The sequence below is a fragment of the Trichosurus vulpecula genome, chromosome 7, assembly GCF_011100635.1.
Source record: "Trichosurus vulpecula isolate mTriVul1 chromosome 7, mTriVul1.pri, whole genome shotgun sequence".
Taxonomy (NCBI): Eukaryota; Metazoa; Chordata; class Mammalia; order Diprotodontia; family Phalangeridae; genus Trichosurus; species Trichosurus vulpecula.
The window spans coordinates 80,202,282-80,228,052 of NC_050579.1; the positions used below are offsets into that span (position 1 = coordinate 80,202,282).

The 25,771-nt window shown below is 42.2% G+C and overlaps 1 protein-coding gene across 2 annotated transcripts in view; it reads left to right on the forward strand.

Annotated features, from left to right (window-relative positions):
* The window catches only part of BCAR3 (BCAR3 adaptor protein, NSP family member), a 177,140-nt gene that overhangs the window by 120,387 nt on the left and 30,982 nt on the right, over nucleotides 1-25,771 (forward strand). For both annotated transcript variants that reach the window (XM_036767866.1, XM_036767867.1), the window contains 2 exons: nucleotides 15,976-16,107; nucleotides 23,862-24,304. In XM_036767866.1, the coding sequence (XP_036623761.1) occupies nucleotides 15,976-16,107; nucleotides 23,862-24,304 (575 nt within the window). The remainder of the gene's footprint in view (nucleotides 1-15,975; nucleotides 16,108-23,861; nucleotides 24,305-25,771) is intronic.

Sequence of the window (25,771 nt, forward strand, 5' to 3'; positions counted from 1 at the left end):
TTCCTTCTCAAGGTAATGAGCCATTTTTATGCAGAACTGTTTTGTAAGAGGGCCAGCTTCTATTTTGTACATTTGTATGGTCTGATCGTTCTAACCTGGGTAAAATGTCCCAGGGACTGGATTGGAGAAACTTAGCAGCCTTAAATAACTTGAATTCATTTTTTCTTTTTCTCTCTTGAGCAAACATGCACAAGGACTGTGAGGGCATGAGTGCCCATGCATTCACTCTCACTAAGCCAAATGGCCAGGTGATATCGAAAGCAGGTGACGTGCCTTCCCTCAGGAGTGATGTCAGGAGAGGGGAAGTGACTCACCCATGAGTAATCATTGACCAGTGGCCCTTCTCTCTCTTTTCAATCTCATTCCACATGCCTAATGCCCAGCTGCAGTGGTTACCCCTTTTCAATGAGAGGAAATTAGGAGTCAGCTCAGGCAGTACAGTTTGGCCAGGCAGCTCAGGGCTGGATCTCCCCATGGTTCTCATCATCCCTTATTCCTCCAGTTTGAATGCATACTGATGTGGGCCCTGGACCCACCCTGCTCTCCTGCAGTTCTCTGTAAACATACCCTTTCTCCACATTCCCCACAGTCACAACACAGGGAGAGGAGGATCAGGATCCAGAACTACAGATGCCGTAGCTGGGACTTCCCTCATCAGCATGCCACTTACTTTCTCTCTCCTGACATCCCCTGAGGGAAGGCAAGTCACCTGCTTTAGATTTCACCTGTCCATTTGACTGGCCACTTTTACACTGGGACCTATCCCATATCCCCAGGTTTATTAATAATAATATAATAGACATTAAAAGTCTATACAAGATACCTCAGAAGTCTTAATGCACTTTTAAACTTTAACATCTTAATTAGCTTAAAGCTTTAAAATGCACTAAGATTTATGGGACACCCTCTCACACGTTATCTCATTTAAGCTTCACAAGAGGAATATATTGACTTTGGAGTCAGAAGGTCCACTAACACCTGTTTTCAAATCCCACCTCTTAATGTTTCCTTTGTGAACTTGGATAATTAACTTACCCTCTCTGTGCCTCAGTTCCTCATCTGTAAAATAAGAGGTGTGTAGTAGACAAGAGGTTTTTTAGCCTGGAATCTATCAAATTAAAAAAAAATTCAATAACTGCTTCAGTATAATTGATTTCCTCTGTAATCTTAGGTAATTTATTTTATGTCTTTAAAAACATTTCTTCTGAGAAGGGGCGCATAGGTTTCACTAAACCAGCAATGGGGTCCATGCCACAAAATGGTTAAGAAGCCCTGGTCTAGATGGTCTCTGAGGTCTCTGCTAGTTTTAGATCACTGACTCTGCCCAGAGTGCCTCTCTTGATTCGAGGTAAGAGCGCCTCTTAGACATCTCTTCCTTCTCCTTCCCTTATCCCTTGAAGTAGGGACATTGACAAATACATTTGGCTTCTAGTGACGCTATAATGGTCAGTGAGTAAGCCTGGCCCCAGGTGAATTCCTAATTCTAGCACACAGATTGTGGTTAGGTCATATTGAATATGCTAGGGGTGTGTATCTGATTAAAAGTGGTTTGCTCCGTTTAAATATGGGGATTCAAGATAACGCCATGTGATGAAATACAAGATACTAAGAAATAAAAGCTTACAATCATGTACATAGGGATGGCAGGGCTGCTTCTGAGAATTCTGAACCAGAGGAACCAAGGTGACTTCTTCATGCTCCAGACACCACGTTCCTAGCTCTGGGCTGGAAAGAACACTGGATTTAGGACCAAGAGGGTCTGGGCTCAGCCTGTATAATAATAACCTTAGCCTCCTTGTTCCTTGTAGTTTACTGAGGGCCCAAGAACTCTGGGGAGGGATTGCTCATGCTGCTAACCCAGAATGCTTCAGCAGCTCAAGACCTTGCCCAGGACTTGAAGCTTCTTCTCTGGTCTTAGTTTCTCATTCTGGCTATATGAACAGCTAAAGAAATCCTAGTAAATATCTTAGGATGGGAAATTTTGAATTGTGTTTCCTTTCCTAGTCCACTGGATGACTCTCAGTCATTCTGGCATTCCATTGAATCCCTTTTATTGGCTGCAACATTGGGTATATATGAGTGTCTTTGGGAAAGTGGCTTAATTTCTGGGCTCTAGTTTCCTCATCTGTAAAGATGTGTTAGCTGGACAACTAAAAGAAGAGGGGCCTCTCCCCACCTCAATTTTCAGTTGTTGAGCCTGCTGAGATCTGTTAGGGGCCAAGATTCTGGGAATCTTTAGACTTTGGTCATAGAGTACCCACAAACCTAAACCGCACAAAATAAATAATGAATTTTGTTTGGCAGATTTAATGGGGACTGTCAGCATTGGGGACCTAAGACTACAGAGGAAAGTATGAAATTGATAATAATACAAATCTAATGTAAATTGAACTTTCAAGTACATGGACTAGAAGGGGAGCTATTAACGTTATCAGTTCAGTAGTGAACATACAATTCTACCAAAAATAATTTCTTCGTAATGAAAATATAGCCTTTTTTTTTTGAGGGGGGAAGGCAGGGTAATTGGGGTTAAATGACTTGCCCAAGGTCACACAGCTAGTAAGTGTGTCAAGTGTCTGAAGCCAGATTTGAACTCAGGTTCTCCTGACTCCAGGGCCGGTGCTCTGCTCACTGTGCCATCTAGCTGCCCCATGAAAATATGATCTTTTAAAAAGATTTTTAAAAATTTTTTTATTTCCAGTTCCAAATTCTCTCCCTTTCTCCACTTGTTCCCTTTCCCATTGAGAAGTAATATGATACCCATTTTAAAATAGACTCCTTAATAATCCTAAAGGTATATATATTTATATATAAACTTTTTTCATACATTTGTATGCATACACTTTTTTCCTGGAAAGAGGATAGCACTGGACCCAGTTGAGTGTCCTTAAAGCTGTGATCCTGTATCTCTCCTCCCTTTCATTGTCAAACTCCTTTAAAAATAATAGTTGTCTACATTCATTGCCTATCATCACCTTCCACTCACTTTTCAGCCCCTTACAATCTGGCTTCCAGCCCTATCACTCAACTAAAATTGCCGTCTTCCAGTGGCCTTTAACAGCCAAATCTACTGACTTTTTCTGAGTTCTCATTCTTCTTGACTAGTTTGTAGCCCTGGATATTCTCTCTTGGGTTTTCGTGAGATTGTTCTCTCCTAGGTCCCCTTTTACCTGACTGACTGTTTCTTCCCAATCTTCCTTGTTGGATCAATAACCATGCCCCACTGCCTTTGCATGGGCATACCCCAGGGTTGTATCTTAGGCCTTCTTCTCTTTTATACTTTCTCTCTATTCCATTATATGACCAGAAAATTGGCTCCCTAAATCCAGTCTTCATGATTCCTTGGGGACTACATCTCTGATCAAGGGGATCCATCCTGCCTTCTGTAGCCATAAGACGACTTTCTACTCCTACTCCATCCATTATAATAACAGAAGTTCCAGACAGCTCAATTGAATCAATCAATCAAAAGCATAAACAAGGTCCCAACATGTCTTTACTCAATTTTAAAGGAGTAAAGTGCTTTTTGATCATTGGCTAAAAGACAGATGATGTGATTAGCTGAAAGAATCAGACATACCTCTGGGCCTCCATATAATATAGCAAATCGATTTAGAATATTTGAGTCCAGGCAAGGCTAAGTTGAATGATGAAAGAGTTCCATCTAAGTCCCTGCAAGTAAATTGCTTGTCATGAGAGTTTTTCCCATTCTTTCCCCCTCAACTCCTCCTCACCCCTATTAAGGCAACAATGTGTGTATAGGGTATCCTGAGGTCCCATCAGATGATCCCACCAATGACCAGACTTGGTGGCAAAGTCCGCCAGAGCTAGTACAGTAGCTCAAGGAATTGGAAGGTGACTGAGCAGTAACTTTGAGATGGATGTGACCAAGGAGCAACCTTATAAGAATTGCAGTCTGAAGAAATTGCATGGGTGCAAATAGATAGACTTATCCAGCAGGGATGCTACAGCAACCAGCCCGTCACTAATGCCAGGCTCTGCAGCAAACTCTGTGAGGATTCCACAAAGAGGGGAAAGAATAGGAAAGAGGGAGGAGTTGTGATTTTACCCTTTGGCTACATCTGTTCTCCGTGCTTATGTCGAAGTGCTGTCATATTCTAGGTTTGTGTTCACTCTCTCCAGGGCACTTTGTGTGGGCCACTGCTCTCCTAGGCTCAAGGGGAATGTTCTGTACCAACCTTCTTATATACCATCTCAGCAAATACCTTTTAAGATAATTAAATCTGGTCAACTAATTTATAAAGGGAAACAGACCAGTGGGGGCTTTTGAACAACAGTATTAGCATTCCAACCCCTCAGGGTCACCTTTAAAGCATTGTGGGGAGAAATGGTCAGCCATCCTCTGATGATCTCATCCTGTGAGTGTCTACTTGGGGGAGCAGCCCCAGAAGAGGTACTATGTATTCATACTAGAGAGTTACCTTTAAATTCTAGTGACCCATCCAGGAACCATTTCTGTACTGGTAGGAGCTTAGTGAGTGAGAGAATGAGCTCTTCTTCCACACCTTCCTTCACACAGCTAAGAACTGTCACCTACCAGTTATGACACTAGCAAAGAAGGCTATGGACTTCAGGGGTGGAGAAGCCACCGCCTCAAGGCCACATGTGGCCCTCTGGTCCTCAAGTGCAACCTTTTTACTGAATCCAAACTTCTATCCTCAAGTGCGGCCCTTTCACTGAAGTTCAGATTCGGTCAAAGGGCCGCACTTGAGGACCTAGAGGCTGCACGTGGCCTCGAGGCCGCAGTATCCACACCCCTGGACTAGATCATCTCAAAGATCTATTCTGACCCTAAATTATCCTGTTAAATTAGCTGGCTTCTTCCAGGACACCTTACCTACCCAGTCTGGTCCACATTGTTGTTGTTGGTTTTTTTTTAATTGTCCACATTATTCACTTAATATATACCATAAGCTAACTTATATTGTTATTTATGATTTCATCTCCCACTTCCTGATCTCAAGCTAAACTACAGACTCCTTTAGGAAAGAGACATGTTTTCCCCTTATTATGATTCTCAGCATCCACCACTGAGTAATTCCCACTCTACTTCTGGTGTTTCTTTTATCTAGGCCAGATCCCTGAATGCATTTTTATCATCCTTTTTTTTTTCTTTGCCTCTGCAGCTTTTCTACTCTACAGCTTGGAGGCATTTCTTGCTCATGGGAGGAAGAATAAAACAAATATATGTTATCATGCTGATGGCATCTTGCTTTAATCCTCCAGACTGTCTTTCATATGTAAATCATCTCAAACCTCCATTTGGGACATGGTTGGTTTCTGACAGATCCACTCGCCGCCTCCACATCGCCTGTGTGCCCAGATAGTCTAATCGTGGGGTTGATTTATTGACAGCAATCCCCTGTGATTTAAAAAAAAAATCCTGACTGCATGCCTAATTTTAAATCCACACTTTAATTTCATTTCTATGCATAGCCTTCTCACAAGATGAGATACTGGAGTGGTTTTTTTTTTTTCTGGCTGGAAATGGATTTTCTCTCTCTCTTAGAGCTGTTGAAATGTCAGCATTTACTCTGTTCCCAGCATGCTGATTGTCTTGGCAGTGGAATTCAGGCTCCCTTGGCATTGTTCCATGCACCCCCACCCCACCCCAAATGTGCTTTCTAATAATCATCAGCGTTTAGGCTGTTCAGGCTTTGTCAGCACTAGGCTTGCTCTGTTTCAAGAGGTAAAACTGACTTGAAGGGGTTTTTTGGAAGATGGAGTCAGTAAGATAAGACCAGCCCCGACCCATAGAACAAGTGGACAGTGGGCCTCAGGGGGATAGGTGAGAAGATAATGGAAATCAGAGCCTAATCCCCTCATTTACAGATGAATGAATGAAAAAGCCCTTATGATAAGTGCTTGCTATGTGGCAAGCACAGTGAGGAAGTGCTGGGGCTACAGAGAGAAAAAAGTGAGACAGTCTCTGCCTTCAAGGTGATCATACTTGAATTGGGGGAAAATAAAAGAGAGGTGGAGGGAAAGGTCCAAAAAGGCCTAAGGGTTCCGTAGCAGGTTGGATGGCAAGATCCAGGGGTCGTTAGGATGCATAGACTGTTAGGATGGGAGTGTTGAGGGGTCTGGAGGGGATAATGACAGTGTAGATCCTGGTAAGGCCCTTAGCATTCAATAATAGGGCAGATGATGAAGAATGGCGGTCCTCCATTTTACCCTGAGAATTATAGTTGGTGGTTCCCAGCTCATCCAAGCCATGTGAGAAGCCATCTTGTACCCCTTTTCCTACTTGTATACCATGGTGGGGATGTAGGGTTAGAGGAAAGAGGAATGAATGGGAAGAGGGCCTCCCCTCAGGGCTTTTCCCATCCAGCTACCTCATTAGTTCTGGGTAGCTGGGGAGGAGAGATCAAGGAGAACGGGAACTCAGTGACTTAACTAAAGTTACCCAGACAGTATGTGTCAGAGGCAAGTCTTCCTCAAATCCACTGCTTTTTCCAGGTACACCATGGGCTTATATACTGCTTTAGGTGAAGGGCAATTAGGGTGCCCTAATGCCAGAGGGTGGTATTGGGATGGGGGAAGACATGGTAGCACCTCTAATGATCAAGGAGACTTATTGGAGGAGCTGATTTTTCTTTTCGATCCTTTTCAAAATGTTTGACACCCAGACCTGGGTTGAATTGTCAGAATATCATCCTGGTGACATAATCCATTCCTGTTAACATACCATCCTCACCTCTGACCTGTATAGTAACCTTAGCCTCCCTGTTCCCTCCAATTTACTGAGGGCCCCAGAACTCTGGGGAGAGATTTCTCTTGGGGTCTTCATAAAGAAGCTAACCAAGAGTGTTTCAGCAACAGCAAGACCTTACCCAGAACATGAGGCCTCTTCCTCTGGGATTAGTCTCTCACTCTGGCAAAGTCTGTAGCAGAAGTGGCTCCCCACCCCACACCCTCCCATCCCCAAACCCTAGTAAATATATTAGGGTGGGAAATTTTGAATTGTGTTTCCCTTCCCTGTCCACGTCTCTCATTCTGGATCAGTTGAATCCAATTTAATGGCCATTATTCATCCATTCCCCAGAGTTCTTCCTGGCTTGTGAGAATGAGGTCTGTTCTAGATTAGCCCTTAAACACTTCAACATTTCAAGGATCTGTGATTTTTCCCAGGATTTGGCCTCCTGCCACCAATGCAAATTAGCAACCCTGCTGCACCTCGGAGGAGTTGCTGTGGTTGAAAAATTCACAACCCTTGATCATAAAAGATTGGTGATGAACTTCTTCAGACTTAACTAGTCCATTTCTCCAGATAACAGACTTGTGGTCACCCTGTTTGCCTCAGTTCCTCATCTATAAAAATGAGCTGGAGAAGGAAATGGCAAACTACTCTAGTATCTTTGCCAAGAAAACCCTAAATGGAGTCATGAAGAGTCAGACACAACTAAAAAATGACATTTAATAAACATTTTAAGCAATTAAATTTTTATTTTATCTCTTCAGTAAACAAGTATTTATTTTCTCTACCTCTCACTTCTCCATTGGAAAAAATAAAACCAAAACTCTCTGTAACATGTGCATAATTAAGCAAAACAAATTCCACATTTGTCATATGCAAAAATGTCTCGTTCTGTATCTGGAGTCCATCACCTCTCTGTCAGGGGGCAGGTGGCAGGTGGCGTGCTTTATCATTTGTCCCCTGGGATCATGGCTGGCCATTGCATTGATCAGAGTTCTTGAGTCTTTCAAAGCTGTGTGTCTTTACGTGTAAATTATTCTCCTGGTTCTGCTGACTTCACTCTATGTCAGTTTATATAGGTCTTCCCCAGGTTTCTCTGAAACTGTCCCCTTCATCATCTATTCCAGCACACTAGTGTTCTTTTACGTTCGTATGCTGTAACTTGTTTCGCCTTTGCCCGGCTGATGAACGCTCCTTTAGTTTCTAGTTCTTTGCTACCATGAAAAGAGCTGCTCTAAATTTTTTTGTATCTATGGCTCCTTTTCCTCTTTCTTTGCTCTTTCTGGGGTAGGGCTCACCTTATGTTGTGGCAGTTCTCTTCGCCCTGCTCTCATGCCCCTCCTGGCCACTGGATATTACTAAAAGTAATGACAATAGGAAAGAGGTGAGTAGATTCATGTAAGAAGACATTCATAAGGAAAAAAAGGCTAATGAGGAAAATAAAGGACTCTGCAATTGTTATGGAGTTACGGAGAAATTGGGAAACCTTTTTGTTACTAGCTTCTGATTTTCAAACCTATGCCCTTCAACTTTTGGCAAAATGTTGGTTTTACCAAACTCTCTCATGATTAGCTGACATATATATTAATGTGTAGCAATGTTTCATAGCGGCTAGATACAAGACTCAAGGAGACCAGGGTGTGTGACTTTGACTAAGTCATTTACCTTCTCTCTGCCTTTATTTTCTCTTCAGTCAAATAATGGGAGGTTGGGTTCAGTGACCTCTAAGTCCTCCTTCTAATTTTATGGTCCTATGGTCCCATCTTTGATTGCTGCAGCCAGTGATGGTGTAAGGTAAGTTTAAGTAGTCCTAGAAGGTTATGGGGCTGGCCAGCTAATTCAATGGCTCTTCACTATTTGAGGTTAGGTGCGAATGGTATTAAAGACACTGCCACACACAGAGATTGTGGTATGTCTATGTTATTCCTACTGTTAAAAAAAAAACCATGGGATTTTAGGACTATTGAGCAACAGCTGGAAGGGACCTTAGCATCACCTGATCCATCCTTTTCATTTCACATACGTGACACCAAGAATTTAAGAGACTTGGACAAAATAGCAGAGCTAGTAAGTGTCAGAGCCAGGATTTGAACTTGGGCCCATGGCTCCAAGCTGAGCACTCAAAGTTTCATGACCTTTCCATGGCAGGGCCACTAGATTATAAGCTCCTTGAGGTCAGGTCTTTTGCCTCTTTTTGTATCCCCTGAATGTAACACAGTGCCTGGCACATAATGGGTGCTTATTAAATGTTTATTGACTGACAGTGCCTCCCAACCAGATTTCTTATATGTCCAGCTTATGGGGATATTTGATCTAGAACATTCCTCTTAATGCTAGTACCTTCCATCTGTTGATTATCTCCTACTTGGTCTTGTGTATATCTTATTTGGATATAGTTGCTTACTTATTGCCTTCCCCTTTAGGGCAGAACCTGTCTTTGCCTTTTTTTTTATCTCCAGCACTTAGCCTAGTTGTTGTTCGGGGGGTTTTTTCAGTTGTGTCCAACTCTTTGTGACCCATGTGGGATGTTCTTGGCCAAGGAGAGTGGTTTGTCATTTCCTTCTCCAGCTCATTTTACAGAAGAGGAAACAGAAGCCAATAGGGTTAAGTGATTAATTAGCCCAGGGTCACATAGCTAGTAAGTGTCTGAGACTGGATTTGACCTCAGGAAGACCAGCACCCTATTCCCTGTGCCACCTAGCTTGCTGCCCCTTAGCCCAGAGAGGGTGTTTCATAAATGCTTGTTGACTTGTCCACACCTCTTTCAAATCTTTCATTTACATCTTGCATCTCTTTCTAATGACAGTCATGTGATGGCTTAATCCCCCAGAATAAAGCTAAGAAGAGTCTGGAATTGTGGGGCAAGCGTTCTTGATTTCAAACAACACAACAACAAAACCGTAAAGCTCACTTCCTCCGGAGGGAGATGTGCAGAACAGCTGCTGTGTGTTGGTGGTAAAGCTGAGGGAGAAGGGAAGTTTGTAGGCTGGGAGGTGATTCCTGTGCTAAATAAGACCCACCCTAGTCAAAGTGCCATACTACATCTGCTCCAGTTCCTCTCTCATGTGTAGAAAACACTGGGTTGAAAAAGTACATTAGAGTAATAATATGAAATAGAAAATATACTAGCAGCTCGGTGACCCTGGGCAAGAAAACTCTTTAAGTTGCAGAGAAGGAGCTGGACCTGCATTGGTAGAGGGAGTTTTCTCATCTGGGAGTTCTCTGTGTTACTCAAATCCCAGGCCTAGTTGCCTGATAGCAGCTTGTCTTGGGACTCTTTCTTTCTTTCTTTCTTTCTTTCTTTCTTTCTTTCTTTCTTTCTTTCTTTCTTTCTTTCTTTCTTTCTTTCTTTCTTTCTTTCTTTCCTTCTTTCCTTCCTTCCTTCCTTCCTTCCTTCCTTCCTTCCTTCCTCCCTCCCTCCTTCCTTCCCTCCCTCTCTCCCTCTCTCTCTCACTCTCTCTCTCTCTCTTTCTTTCTTCCTTCTTTTTTTTTTACTTTTTAAAAACATTTTTATTTAAAGTTTCAAGTTCCAGATTTATCCCTCTGTCCCCTCCTCCCTCTCTGAGATGGTAAGCAATCAGATATAGGCTATGCATGTACAATTATGTAAAACATTTTCAGGTCCATTTCTCACTGCTTAGCACAGGGCCTCATAGTAAGCTCTGAATAAATGCTCGTTGACTGACTTTCATTGAAAAAGGTGAGAATGAGATGATAATAATAAAAGAAACAGAACAAAGCTGGCCTCCTCTCTTTCCTCCTCTCTCACCCTCAACTCCTACCCTACAATGCCCTCCTCAAGAGAAGCTCACGCAGAGTTTGTGAATGTTTTGGTGAGGGTGGATATAAAGCAATTCATTTTAATTTCAGCAAGTGTGTATTCAATTCTTATGAGGGGCAAGGCACTGGTATTACAAGGGAGAGTGTGGTACAATGGAGTCAGCAAGACCTACTAGTCCTGCTAGCAGGAGGTACAGTAGATAGGGCACTGGTCCTGGAGTCAGGAAGACCCATCTTTGTGAGTTCAAATTCGGCTTCAGACCCTAGCTGTGTGACCCTGGGCCAGTCACTTCACCTTGTTTGCCTCAGCTTCCTCATCTGTAAAATGAGCTGGTATCCTCCAGTATCCAAGTAAACCCCAATGGGGTCATGAAGAGTCAGACATGACTGAAATGACTCAGCAACAACAAAAAGCAGTGGGACCCTGGCCTCTCTGGGACTCAGGTTTCCTCATCTGTGAAAAGAAGGGGCTGGTCCTACTGATGTCTAAGGTCCCTTCCGGACCTAAATCTATGATTCCATCACACACACACACACACACACACACACACACACACACACACCCACCCCCACCCCCGAAAAGAAAATCCCTCCCCTCAAATGATAACGTCATCATCATCATCATCACTACTGATGTCCTACTAAGTGCTAGGCACTATGCTAAGCATTTTATAGACAGGATCTCATTTGATCCTCACAGCCTTGGGAGGTAGGTGCTATTGTTATCCCCATTTTTCAGATGGGGAAACTGAGGCAAATGAGTGACTTGCCCAAGGTCACACAGGTAGCCAGTGTCTGAGGCCAGATTTGAGCTTGGGTCTCCCTGACTGAGCCCAGGGCTCTGTCTGCTGTGCCACCTAACAACCTCTTCTTAGGACTTTATACATATACATAGAATGCACAGGCTATTAGCTATAGAATATATACAAAGTAATTTCAGGGTAGCAGGGAGAATCCTTAACAACTCAGGTCTTTGTGACCCCCAGCCCAGCTCTCCTTCCTGTAGGTGCCGCTACCTTTGTATCCCCAGCGCTAACAAGCAGCAGACAATGAGTGTTTGGTTTCTAGAGTAATAGACTGGGACCAAATTGTTCCTTTCCCGTCCAATTAAAGTTGAAGGAGAATTTCAGTTCCTCTCCTGGAGTACAGCTGCAGCTGCCTGACAAACCTTGTGTGCGTTCTAACCCCACGACTCTGCCTTTGGTGTTAGAAGCAGGGCACTGGAGCACGGGACACCTGCTGTTTCCTGTTCTTTTTGCTTCTCCATCAAGTTCTCCATTTATAAAAATTGCCTTTCCCTGTTCCACTGCTGTCAGCTACAAATCTGTCAGATCTGAGGAAGTAAAGCAGGGGGAGGCGGGGAGGGAGGCTCCCAGAAAAATGGGAGGCAAGGGGGGGCCCTTACAGAAACAGAGATGGGAGGGGGGCTCCCTGCAGCAGGGGAGGGAAGGTGGGGGGGGTATTCCCTGCAGAAGCAGAGATGGAGGGGGCTCCCTCTAGAAGGGGAGGCAAGGGGGGGCCCTCCTTCTAGAAGTAGAGACGATAGCAATGCTTCCAAACTCATCTTTAGCACACTCATCTCAACTTTTTTAAATTGTAAAAGTCATCATCCTCAAAGTAGAATGCCACCACTGATTTTCAATTTCCTTATTGCTTTTTAGTCAATAAGCAGTTATTAAGCACCCGTTTTGTGCCAGGCACTGTACTAAGTACTGGGGATACACAGAATTGCCGAAGCTTAACAAACAGAAATCCAGTCCCTGTTCTGCAGTGGGCCCAATCCCAATACTGATTGTTTTCCTACTCTGTTTCTGACCTGGTCTAGTTCACTCCTCCTCAGGCAACCTAGCAGGGTCCCTCTGCTCCTGGGGCTCACCATATTAGTGCTGGACTTAACATCAGCTTCCCTCTTACTACATCTCCAAACTGCTGAATGCAAGCAAACCACTAGCCTCTGACTCCCCAGTAACGACTGCAGGTGTATGTTACCATGCCTGGCCATTTTAATTCTGTCATCCGGGGCCCTACGACTAGCTCAGATATATCTAGAGATAGCTAGGAGTTGCATATACTATTTTCCTAGAGAAAAAACCCAACATCCAGGGAGCAGTTGCCTTCCTGTTACCAATAGGAGCACAAAAGAACGTGCCATTACCAAGATTTCAGACTGTTATCAGGGAAGCAGACAAAACAGTATCTTCCATGGCAGCTGCTGTGAAAACATATCATATCATCCTTGTCGGAGAAAACCCTGCGAGTCAGAAATCTTACTACTTGTTCCCGATCCAACGGGAACAGCCAGTAATAACCTTGATTCATTTGGTAGACCGACATTGATTAAGTGTGTATACAAGTGGGTAAATTTTGCTGAAGCTCTTCCATAAAATGCTAAAATTTTTACCTTGAGGAGGCAAGGCACAAATCAGAGGGGGCTGTCAGGAGGAAATTACCTCTTCAAAAACAGGGAGAGAAGGTACCAAGAGTAGCAATATGCAAGTAAATATGGTAAGTCCTTACTGAATGGAATTTTACAGGTAGAATGATTCCATTCAGTTCAACAAATGCTTACTTAGGCCCTTTTGGGCCAGGAGCTCTGCTAGGGGAAACAGCCCCTCCGTCCCCTCAAGGAGCTTATGTTCTACCTGAACACAAAAGACTGCACATAATGCTGTTAGAGGAAAGAGAAAAAGCTAATAACTGGGGAGACTCTGGGAAGAGTTTAGAGAAGAGGGGGAAGGGAGTCCCTGAACTGTGCATTGAAGGAAGACAAGGATCCCCAAGGGGCAGAGATGAGGAGGGAGTGAGTGCATTCCAGGTGTTCCTGGGTAAATACAGGACAATGGGAGATGGAAGAAATCCTGCATTTTGGGGAAATCGGGAGATGGTGGGGGATAGTATTCAAATACTTGGAAAGGTTAGATGGAGCCAGACTGGGGGGGGAACTGAAATGTAGGGCTGAATGGGAGGTCATGCTGTGGAAAAGAACATTGAACAAGCAGCTCCTCCTCCTGAGGTCTTTAACCAGGACTGCCTAAGTATGGGGTTGCCCAAAGACAGAGGGGTGAACTTTCCTAAGATGTGCCATGATTTTCACTAATTTCTTCTTCCCAGAGGTGGGGGTGGGGTAGGGAAAGGGAACAAGTATTTATGAAGAGCCCACTATGTGCCAGGCACTGTAGAAAATGAACCCTAATGTGTCGATTACCCATGATTTATTGAGAGATTCTTTCAGAGGATTTAGGTTGCAAGAAGTTGGTGGTCTGATAAATCTTGAAAGAGGCTGCTCATTCTGTGGGCAGCGAGGAGATGTGTGTTTGAATCCTGGCTATCTGTATGACCATGAGCCTCAGTTTCTTCTTGTGAAATGGGCCTGATAAATCATTGCTGCATTCCTGGGGTGGTTGTGAGAAAAGTGTTTTATAAATCTTAAAGCATTAGAGAAATGTCAGTAATTAAACTGGGGTTATTTTGGATTGGGGCAATGATTTCATTGATATAATGAATTCCCGGTGAGGAGACTCGTTCTTATCCCTATAACCTTAAAGGAAATCTTCGTAACCTTTTTTTGTGTCTTAGACCCCTTTGGCAGTCCGGCGAAAACTCATTCACCCCTCTCAGAACAGTGTTTTATAATGGATAAAATAAAATACATAGGATTACAAAGGAAGACAAGTCTACTGAAATATAGTTATTAAAAATAATTTCGTGGACCCCTGTCTTAGAAGGTTGCCCAGGGCACTGAAGGATTGTGACCTACCCAGGGTCACACAGCCAGTATGTGTCAGAGCTGGGACTTCCTGGCTCCAAGCCAGTTCTCTATCCACTACCATGCTGGCTATACATTATGATTATTATTATTATTTCACATTTATGAATGCAGAAAAGCCAGCTTTCTAGAGTCTCTAAGTTAGACCCAAACATATCCTGAACAGCTAACATGTGTGACTTTGATTTTCTACCTCTCAACTGTCCCCACAGACTGAGATACCTCCTTGAATTGGTTCAGGATGTAGATCAGAATGCATGGAAGGACTAGGCTAGGATTTCAGGTGTAGGGGTCTAGCATTTGTTTGAATGAAGAAGAATGTGGGTATAATTCCTCTTAACTTAACACATCCCAAATAGCAGTGAGAGTCCAGATGTGGAATCAGAGGGAGGGGTGTGATTCCCGATGCAGATGCTGAGGACATCTGGAACCATGGCCAAGCGATTTCTCCTCATTGGGTTTCATTTTCCTCCCTTGAAAAGAAAGAGAATTGTACTGCATCTCTCAGGTCCCCTCGGCCTCTAGAGAATATCTAAGTTCTCTTACTCTTCTTGTGAGCTCTTTGAGGGGTTAATTTTTGTGTCTGGGTCCTCTGTTCCTAGCCCACAGTAGGTAACTTAAGAGATTCTACAAGCCTTTCCAGGCTTGTAAATATTTGTTTTGATAGTGTAATATTGTGATTCTAGTGAACTATTGGTGAGCTGCCTTCCCTTAGAGCCGGAAAATCTGTTGCACCAGCATATTAGAACATTCACACCTAACTAAGTTCCAAGTTTGTGTCTATACATTCCAGATGATTGAGGATTCAGAACTATGCCTGGAAACATTTGTCCTCTCGTATTCAGAATATTTTGCCTCCGCTAGCATGAAACCAAGAGGGTGGTGGGGGTGGGGGGGTTGCTGAAATCTGGTCAGTGAAATGTACCTCTCTTCATCCTTGAGAGGATCATTGACAAGAGCCGGAAAGGACCTCAGAGACCATAGGCCAGGGGTGGGGAGCCTGTGGCCTCAAACGTCACATGTGGTCCTCTGGGTCCCCAAGTGCAGCTCTTTGACTGAATCCAAACTTCACAGAACAAAATTTGGCAAGGCTGCACTTGAGGACCCAGAGGGCCACATGTGGCCTTGAGGCCACAGGTTCCCCACCCCTGTCATAGGCCAGCCCCCTCATTTCATAGGTGGGGAAACTGAGGCCTGTGGAGGTTAAGTGACTTGCTGAAAGTTATTCAAGTAGAAAATACTAGAGAGAGGATTTGAACCCAAGTCCTCTCACTAAGTACCTAGCTGTTTCCTCCTCTGGTGTCATGAGGTAAAATGAGAAAATCCCAGAGGAGCCTGATCCTTAAGGAAACGTGCCATACAGGCCCCACCTGCAGCTGCCACCCATTAAATCTACTCATGGCTCTCCTGCCGGGCCCCAGATGGTATTAAAGGTACCTGCCACCTCAGCTGGTTGATTAAACAACAAGGACCTTGGCGGGACTTCCTGCCATGTTCCCCATGCAAAGATGACATTTTTATGACACATTAGCGGCTGGCAGAATGAAAGGTCACTGTGGACGGCGGCTTTTATCCAGGTTCCTCAACCTGAACTAAACTGAAGTTTTGGCAAGTGCTAGCTTGGCTATCAAAGCAGGTGTCTGGCCCTTGGGGTATGACGTGCCAGGTGGTCTAGGGAAAGCAAAATCACTGCTCATGCCTTTTATTACAGTTCTCCAAGGAAAGACACATCATGGACAGGACCCCAGAGAAGCTGCTGAAGAAGGAACTGGAGGAAGAGCTGCAGCTCAGTGGCGAGGACTTACGCAGCCACGCCTGGTATCACGGGCGCATTCCCCGACAGGTATCTCTCATGTCCGCAGCCCTCTTGTCTTTCTGTCTCTTTCTTTGGTTCAGAGCAAATAGAGAAGGCAGACTTTCCCAGGCAAATGGCCAGCTGAACCACCTCTAGCTACTGCGTTCTGAGACCTTTTAGGAGCTCCTCTGTGGGTAAAACAAAAGAGATTCTAGCTGGACGATCTGCATCATGTGCAATGTGCTATTTACTTAACACGCCCTCTTCTATAAAGGAACCATAGGGAAATGTCAGGGTCAGAAGTACAAAGTCCATTTTGGCTTTAGCTCATTCTGAGAACTTAGTAAACAGATTGTGATAAAAAAAATAGAAAGTCTTTTTATTTGCATTCATATATATGTATTTTATATATGCATAGATATATACACATATACATCCATGGATGGATGATATATATATATATATATATATATATGTATATATATATATATACACACACATATATATGTATATATATACATATATATATATATACTATAGAGATAATGATCGATATAGATCACTAGATAGATACATATAGATAGATATCTAGACAAAGATATACAGATATCCAAATCTCTATCTTTATAAGTAGAGATGGATAGAAATAGAAATGCATACATGTATGTGTTTATATGTATTCAGTTCTGAATCTTCAAAAAATATATATATGGCAGACATTTTAGCACTATCAAAGATGCTCCTTTAAAGTGTACATTCTTGTGTTCTTCCTGAAACTAATACCTACTTCTCTTGAACCAACGGGTAGAGTCTAAGGATTCTTCTCCATTTTTTATATTCTGTGACCTGTGATGTGACTTTGGTAACCTATGCCACAAACATCATCACACAAAAGGAGTTATTTAGTTATGCCACCTGCAGCAAACTCTCCGCTCTTCAGAATTTGGGCATAGGATCATAGCATTAGGGCCGGAAAGGATCCTAGAAGTTATCGAGTCCAAAACCCTCATTTTACAGATGAGGAAACCAAGAGAGCAGTTAGGTGACGTGTCCAAGGTCGCATGGTTAATAAGTATCTGAGACAAGATTTGAACTTAGGCCTTCCTCATTACAAACCCGGTGCTCTAGCCACTACACCACTTAATTTCCTTATTATACCCCCAGTGGGGGAATTTTCTAAAGTGAATGTTGCTGACTGATATGGAAATCTGTTTTATATGACTACACAAAAACAACCTAGATTAAATTGCTTGCCTTTTGCAGGGGCGGGGTGGTGAGAAGAAGGGAAAAAAATTGGAACTCAAAAATTTTTTGAATGGATATTTAAAATTATCTTTACATGTAATTGGAAAAATAAAATCCTATTTTAAAAAGTGAATGTTGCAAAATTATAAAAAAGATGCATGGCTCAAAAGATCTAGGAGAAGATACTCCCAAGTCACCCTTCTGCAAAGATGGGAGGTCCTTATAGGTTGCATATTGCACATTATTTTCACTTTTTGAATTGATTATGCTGGGAGGTTTCCCCCCTTTTGTGTGTGTTCAGTAATTTTTTAGGACTCCTTAAGACCAGTATGGGCAGCTAGGTGGCACAGTGAATGGAGTACCAGGCCTGGAGTCAGGAAGACTCATCTTCCTGAGTTCAAATCTGGCCTCAGACACTTACTAGCTGCATGACCCTGGGCAAGTCACTTAACCCTGTTTGCCTCAGTTTCCTCATCTGTAAAATAAGTTATAGAAGACAATGGCAAAGCACTCCAGTACCTTTGCCAAGAAGACCCCAACAAAGAGTTGGATATGACTGAAACACTCAACAGCAATAAATTTGACTAATTCAGGAGAAAAACTAAATTGTCATACAAAAATCTCAGAGCTGGAAGGGACCTCAGTCAGTCAACAAGCATTTATTAAGAACTTACTATATGCCAAACACTGTGCCAAGGATACTGAGGCTCCTACCCTTGAGCGATTGATTCAACATTCTAATGGTGGGTGGATGGATGGGAAGGAACACTATGTACATACATTAACATACAATGTTAAGTGGAAGGTAACACCAGAGGAAAGGCACTAGCCATGGTGGGAGGACCAGGAATAGCCTCCTACAGATGGTGAGATTTGAGCTCAGTATTGAAGAAAACTAGGGAATCTAGGAGATGGTGGTAAAGAGAATGTCCAAAAAATAAAATGGAAAACATTCCATTTAAGAAGGGAGCTCAGCTCAGAACAGCTCCTCATGTCCTACCTGGCTGCACTTCTTTGGTACCTGTCTGGCTTTCCCACCATGCCTCTTGTCTAGTACCTTCCCAGCCCTCCCCTCATCTCACCCATCACCCCTATGTTTTGTTTTAGCTTCCTTTTCTGTATTGTCTTCCCCTAGTCATTGGGAAGCTTCTTGAGACTAGGCACATTTAATAAATGTTTATTGATTGACTGGCATGGAAAAGAGCCAATGCCAAGGCACAGAATTAGGACATGGGGTGTCCAGTTGGAGGAAGAACAAGACCAATATAGCTGGACTGGTAACTTCAGTAAAGGAGTAAAGTGTACAAATTAGGAAGGTATGGAGGAGCCAGATTATGAAGGGCTTAAAAAAAAGCCAAATAAAGCATTTTATCTACTTGGTCCTGGAAGTAGTAGGGAACCATTTGAGCTTTTTGAGTAGGTGTGGGGCAGGGTGAAAGAAGCACACCCAATCTTTAGGAAGATCGCTATGGCGACTGAGTATGGCCAGGAGTGGGGATAGAATCAAGCCAGGGAGACCACCAGATAGATAAATGAAGCATTTATTAAGTGCTTCCTAGAAGAGCTATCATAGTTGTCCAGGTATAAGCCGATGAGGGCCTGTACTGGGCTGTGTAGGTGGAGAAAAGGGAATAATATATACAAGAGATGTGGGGGAGATAGACATGATAAGACTTGGTAAAAGATTGCTTATATACAATATTGTAAAGACAATCAACTGTGAAAGACATAGCTACTCTGATCAAGATAGTGATCTAAGATAATTCCAAAGGACCCATGATGAAAAATACTAACCACACCTAGAGAGAGAAAATTGATGAACTCTGAGTACAGACTGAAACATACTTTTTTAGACTTTCTTTATTTTTCATATAGTTTTTTGGCCTGTGTTTTCTTTTGCAACATAGCTAATATGGAAATATGTTTTGCATGACTTCAGATGTATGACGATACAAAATTGCTTGCCTTCTCAAGGAGGGAGGAGAGGGGAAAGGAAGGGAGAGACTTTGGAACTCAACATTTTTAAAAATGAATGTTAAAAATTTTCTTTACATGTAATTAGGAAATATTTAATGAAATAAATACAAATATATTGGCGGGTGGAAGACTGGCTACATGGGGACTTAATGGCTTTCTTTGATAGTTTTTGGTGGTGTGGGGTAGAGTTTTGATAGTAAGTATATTATATTCAGAGCATCAGGGAATCTGGGTTCTTTGTAGACCTGGCTCTGCCATTAACATTGTTAGTGACTCTAGGCAAGTCTTTTAATCCCTTTGGTCCTCAGTTTCCTTACCTGTAGGATTAGGGAATTCCATACTGGGATGGCATTGAAGGACATGAAGATCCAATGCTCTGAACCCCAAAGACCCAGCACTGGGCCTCAGGGCTTGAACCTTGGCTTGGCACAAAGCCTCAGTTGAGGAACTAAAGCTAGAGATGAGAGTCAACAAAAGGAGACACTGACCAGTATATGGACTTATTGTAGATCACAGGAAGACCAGAGTAACTATTACAGTTGCAAAGAAAGACTTGAAGGAAGAAAAATGGATTATTTAAATAGCTAGAAGAAGGAGAAAAAGAGAACAAAATCAAATTATTGAGAAAGTAGAAAAATTAAGATATCAGAAATAAACAGACCTGGAAAATGAGTTAAGGAAAGATAAAGAATCACTGGAATTTCTGAAAACCATGGTTTTAAAATCCTGGACACTATATTTCAAGAAGTCATAAATGAAAACTGCCCAGATGTATTGAAATCAGAAGGCAAAAGGAAGATAAGAATCCACCCATCACCTTCTGAAAAAAAAAAAAAGAAAAGAAAAATCCTGGGAATGTCACAGCCAAAATCCAGAGCTCCCAAGTCAAAGGAAGAATATTATAAGGCTTAGAAGTAGTACAATTACCGTATTTCCCCATGTATAAGACATACCCTTTTGGGGGAAAAATTGGGAGTCTAAAAATTGGGTGTGTCTTATACAGTGGTTGTAGTTTTTTTTACTTGCATTACCCGCTTTTTCGCTCTTGTTGTCTTTGTGCTCATTGTTTCGCATTTGCTACTTTGTGCGCATTGTTTCGCATTTGATTACGTTTTGCCACGTTCTGCCCAGAAATGGCTCAGAAAAGATTTTCCCACAGTGCTGAATTCAAGTTAAAAATGATCCAGTTTGCAAAAGTGAATGGAAATCATGCTGCTGAATGTAAGTTTGGTCCTCCTCCAACTGAGAAGACAATCCGAGACTGGCTACAGGAAGAAGAAACTCTACTGAAAACGCCACAGCAGAAGGCCATGAGAGGCAAGTCAGCAAAATGGCCTGATTTAGGGAGGGAATTGAAGATATGGATTGAAGAGCAAAGGGCAATTGGAATTCCTGTGTCCACAAAGATGGTTCAGCATGAGGCAAGAAGAATTGCTGATGAAAAAGAAGTTACTGATTTCAAGGGACACAATTGGTGCTTCAGGTTCTTGAAAGGGAATGGACCAAGCATGCATACACACACCAGACTTGCCCAAAAGATGCCTGAAAGCTATGAGCAGAAGAATAAAACTCGAGTTCAATAACTTTATGTAACACATTTTTTTTTCAAATTTCGGGCCCCCAAATTAAGGTGCATCTTATGCATGGGGAAATATGGTACCTGGGAACCAGTCGACATTACACAAATGAGAGAGGAGATGTTGGAATTTAATACTCCAAAAGGCAAAAGCTAGAGGCTTATAACCAAGAACCTTACCCTTAAAAATCTTATAGGGAAGGAAATGGACTTTTTCTGAGATAGAGGGCTTTCAAGCATTTCCGATGAAAAGACTAGAACTGAGTAGGAACTTTGAAATATGCAAGAATAAAGAAAGCCCTCGAAAGGTAAATTTGTTTGAGCAATTGGAAGGAACAGTATGATGCTAGAAATAAGTGTCTCTTGAGAACACAGATGTCTTTAAAGAATACTAAGATAGTTAAATAATTTTTTTAAAAGTACCTTGGGGTAGATTGGTTTTATTTTAAGAGTTTGAAGAGGAGAAGGAAAAGGGAGGAGGATAAAAGAAATTTAGTAGTATAGAAAAGATGAATAAGGGAGTAGAACCTGTTCTTTCTCATAATTGGAGTCTGTGAGAAAATATAGAAACATGGAGGAACCAGGTGGAAGGAGAGGGCATCGGATGAACATCCCTCTTATCTGAAATGGACAAGGGAGGGTTGAACGCAGTTTGTTGTAGAAATGAATCTAACTTTTTAAATCACTAATGATAAGAGAAATGTAAATCAAAACCACCCTGAGATTTGACCCCATGCTGCAAATTGGCAAAGACTGACAAGAGACAGGAATAATTAATGTTGGAAGGGTTGTGGGAAGACAGGCACATTAGTGCATTGTTGGTGGAACTTGTGATTCAGTGCAACCATTTTGGAAAGCACTTTGGAATTATGTAAATAAAATGACTACCATACCCTTTGATTTAGAAATATAGGCTTATATTCCAAAGATGTCATTGATAAGAAGGAAGCTCCTGTATATGCCAGAATGTTTATAGTAGCACCTTTTTGTGACAACATAGAATTGGAAACAGATGCCCATTAGTTAGGGAATAGCTAAAGGCAGGTAGGTGGTGTAGTGAGTGAATAGAGCTCTGAGCCTGGAGACGGGAAGAACTGAGTTCCAATACAGCCTCAGATACTTCCTATTTGACCCTGGTCAAGTCACTTAATGTCACTTGCCTCAGTTTCCTCATCTGTAAAATGAGCTGTAGAAGGAAATAGCAAACCACTCCAGTATCTTTGCCAAGAAAACCCCAAATGGGGTCATGAAGAGTTGGACACAACTGAAAAATGTTAGAACAACAACAATAATACAAATTGTGGTACATAAATGTCATAGAATATTACTGTCCTATAAGAAATGCTTAATGTGATAAATACAGAGAAGCATGGGAGGATCTGTATGAACTGATGCGGAGTGAAGTAAACAGAACCAAGGAAGCAATGTATGCGTGACCACAATGTACAAAGTGACCACAATAATATAACTGGAGTGAACATAACAAAATGATAAAGAACAAAAGAAGAAACATGAAAAGACCCTCTCACCCACTCCTTTGAAGATGTGGGAGGCCCACAGGTGTTGTACATTGCACGTTTTTTCAGCCTTTTTCTATGCATTGATCACAGGATCAGATCAGTTATGCTATTTTCTCTTTTTCTATTATTTGTCTTTAAAAGATAGTATTTGTTATGGTTTGGCTGTCAGTGTTGGGGAAGGATACTAGGGGAATTGTATTATTTAAAAAGAGACACCAATAAAAATTAATATTAAAAAATATATCAAACTCAACAGAGAAACAAGCAGGGAATAAAGGGGATGGGGCTGGGGGTAAAAGAGGAAGAAGGATAATACTGGAAAGGGAATAGTCCCAGGAAAATAATTTCCTGAAAGGGATGGGGTGAGAGAAACAAAGAACTAGAATCTAACAGGGTACCCATCAATTGGGGAATGACTGAACAGATTGTGGTATGTGAATGCCAGGGAATATTATTGCATCATGAGAATTGGCTGCAGAAAATCCTGGGTAGTATTAACTATTACAGGGTGAAATTATGAGGACCAGGAGAACTATTTATACCAGGACAATAACATCGTAAAGAAATTCAACTTTGAAGGACTTAAGAACTCTGCTCAGTGAAATGACCAACCGTAACTTCAGGAGACTTATAATGAAGCATGTTACGGTGAGGCAGAAGGCTTGAGGTGCAGGAGGAGACTTATGTTTATGGTCAAGGTTGTAAGACCTATATTTATTAGGATGTGGATTCAGTTTGCTTGACTCGGCTTATGTGTAACAAGGATTTCTTTTTTTTTTTCTTTTTTCTTTCAGTTGTGAATAGAGGGCAGGGGTTCTAGGGTAGAAGGTGGGGTCAGTAACAGAAATGCCCCCAAAAGGCCATTGTAACATTTAAAAAATGCACAGAAGGGAAAAGAAGAAAGTTCAGCAGGAAGCACAGTGAGGCAGAACAAATTTGAAAGGAATATGTAGAATTTATATTACATTATATAATTTTTATTATACTTTTTTCCTCTCCAGAAGCAAGCAGTTTGAAATAGTGATTTGACATATAGTCCATTTTTTTGATGATTATGATGATCTATGTGGTAATTCTTATTTACCTAGCTTATGTGTTTGGCTAAAATATCCCTATTCTGTGGCCATGGGTAGATGAAACTGGATTTGCATTTACTAGACACTGGAAAGTCAAGAGAGTCAAGAGAAAGACAAGGAAGTAGACAATTTTGTTGATGATACATATAAAACATATAAATCTTGAGAGGAAAAAGTTATCAGATACCATTTCTTCCTCGTTCTGTCCCAAAAAGTTTATTTGCCTAATATTATATGAATTTTATATTCTAGTACTCTGCCATTTGGGTGGGGAAAGTGGAAAGCACAAAAGAAAATTTTAGCATCACCAGCAGTTATGTCTGAAGAAATGTAGGTAGTTAATGATAATAATATGGTATGTAAGATCGACTCTCCTGTTTCTGTCTCCCATGTGGTTTTACCCTAAAGGTATCAGAGAGTCTTGTGCAGCGAGATGGAGACTTCTTGGTGCGGGATTCTCTCTCTAGCCCTGGAAACTTCGTCTTGACCTGTCAGTGGAAGAATACAGCCCAACATTTCAAGATCAATAAGACAGTTCTCCGTCTCAATGAAGCCTACTGCCGTATCCAGTATCAGTTTGATCAGGAAAGCTTTGACACCATCCCAGGCTTAGTCAGGTGCTACGTGGGGAATCGTCGACCAATATCCCAGCAGAGTGGGGCTATTATTTTTCAGCCCATCAACAGGACCGTGCCGCTGAGATGTCTGGAGGAGAGATACGGCACTTCTCCTGCCCGGTCAAGGGAATACAGCCTCTCAGAGGGAAAAATAGAAACCACAAAAAGACTGAGCCTCAATATGTGCAATGTGCCCTCTCGAGAACAGAGTTTGGCCAGAGGAAATCTTCTAAGGTAAGTTCATTCAAATCAAGCCTACAGAGAGATTAAGAGTTTAAGAGACTATTTTTAGGAAATGAGCAGCATGTGAAAAAGTATAAGATGTTCAATTTAAAAAAAATATGTTAAATATTGACTATGTGCAAGACCCTTTACTTGGCACCGGGGATGGAGTCTCAAGACCCAAACAGTCCCTCCCCTCAAGGAGCCTCTGTTGGGATAGATACAACACATACACAGATCATAGGGATAGCAGGAACCTCAGAGGCATTTCGTTCAGTCCCTTTGTTTTATAAATGTGTAAACTGAAGACCAAGGACATGAAGTGATTTGACCAGGGTCACACAGGTAGTCCATGTCCAAGATGGGATTTCAATATAGGTTTTCCAGAGCGAGTACTCTCTCCACTATAGTAACAGAGATAAGTAAAAGCAATGCATATACTAAATAATACAAGATAAAGAGGGAGAGAGCATTAAAAAATGGAGAGGGGTGGATGAGCAAAGGCCCATTAAGTAGTTAACACTACCTGCCTAGAAGCTTCCAGTTGTAGATAGGTAAAAAGTTACATGCCCTGGCTTAGGGCTTCCAAGGGAGTGGCATGGCATGAGTAAAATACAGAGATAGCAAAGTCTAGAAATGTTCAGGGGATGGCAAATAAATGAATATGACTTGGGTGTAGGGTTTCTTAAGGGAATCTGGAATGGTAGGTTGGGCAAGAATATGGAAGGTCTTAAATTCTAGGCCAAGGAATTCAAATTTTGTCCTATACCCATTGGAGAGTTATTAACAGTTTTTGACTAGTGACATGATCAAAGTGATGTTTTAGGATTATTATCCTGCTGTTAAGGAGGCATCATAGTAGAGTGGATGGTGAGCCAGCCTTTGATCTATGAAAAACCTAGGTTCCATAGTAGAGTGGATGGTGAACCAGCGTTGGACCTATGAAAATTTGGGTTCCATAGTAGAGTGGATGGTGAACCAGACTTGGACCTATGAAGATCCAGGTTCCATAGTAGAGTAGATGGTGAGCCAGCCTTGGACCCATGAAGACCTGGGTTCAAGTCCCATCTCTTATAGATACCAGGTGTGGGATGCTGGGCAAGTCAATTAACTTTGCATTGCTTGGGGCAGCTCTCTACAAGGCACAGAGAAGATGCCAGTCTGCATTTCTTAGGAGGAGTTTCCTTATCCAGGAATTTCCTATACCAGTGAAATCTCAAGTCCAGTCCCTATCCCAGTCCCAATCTTCTGGCAGCTAGGTGGTGCAGTGAATAGAGCACCAGGCCTGGAATCAGGAAGAATTGAGTTCAAATGCAGCCTCAGATAACTATCTGTATGACTTTGGGCAAATCACTTAACCCCGTTTGCCTCAGTTTTCTCATCTGTAAAATAAGCTGGAAAAGGAAGTAGCAAACCACTCCAGTATCTTTGCTAAGACTGCCCCCCCCATGTGGGGTCACGAAGGGTCAGACACAACTA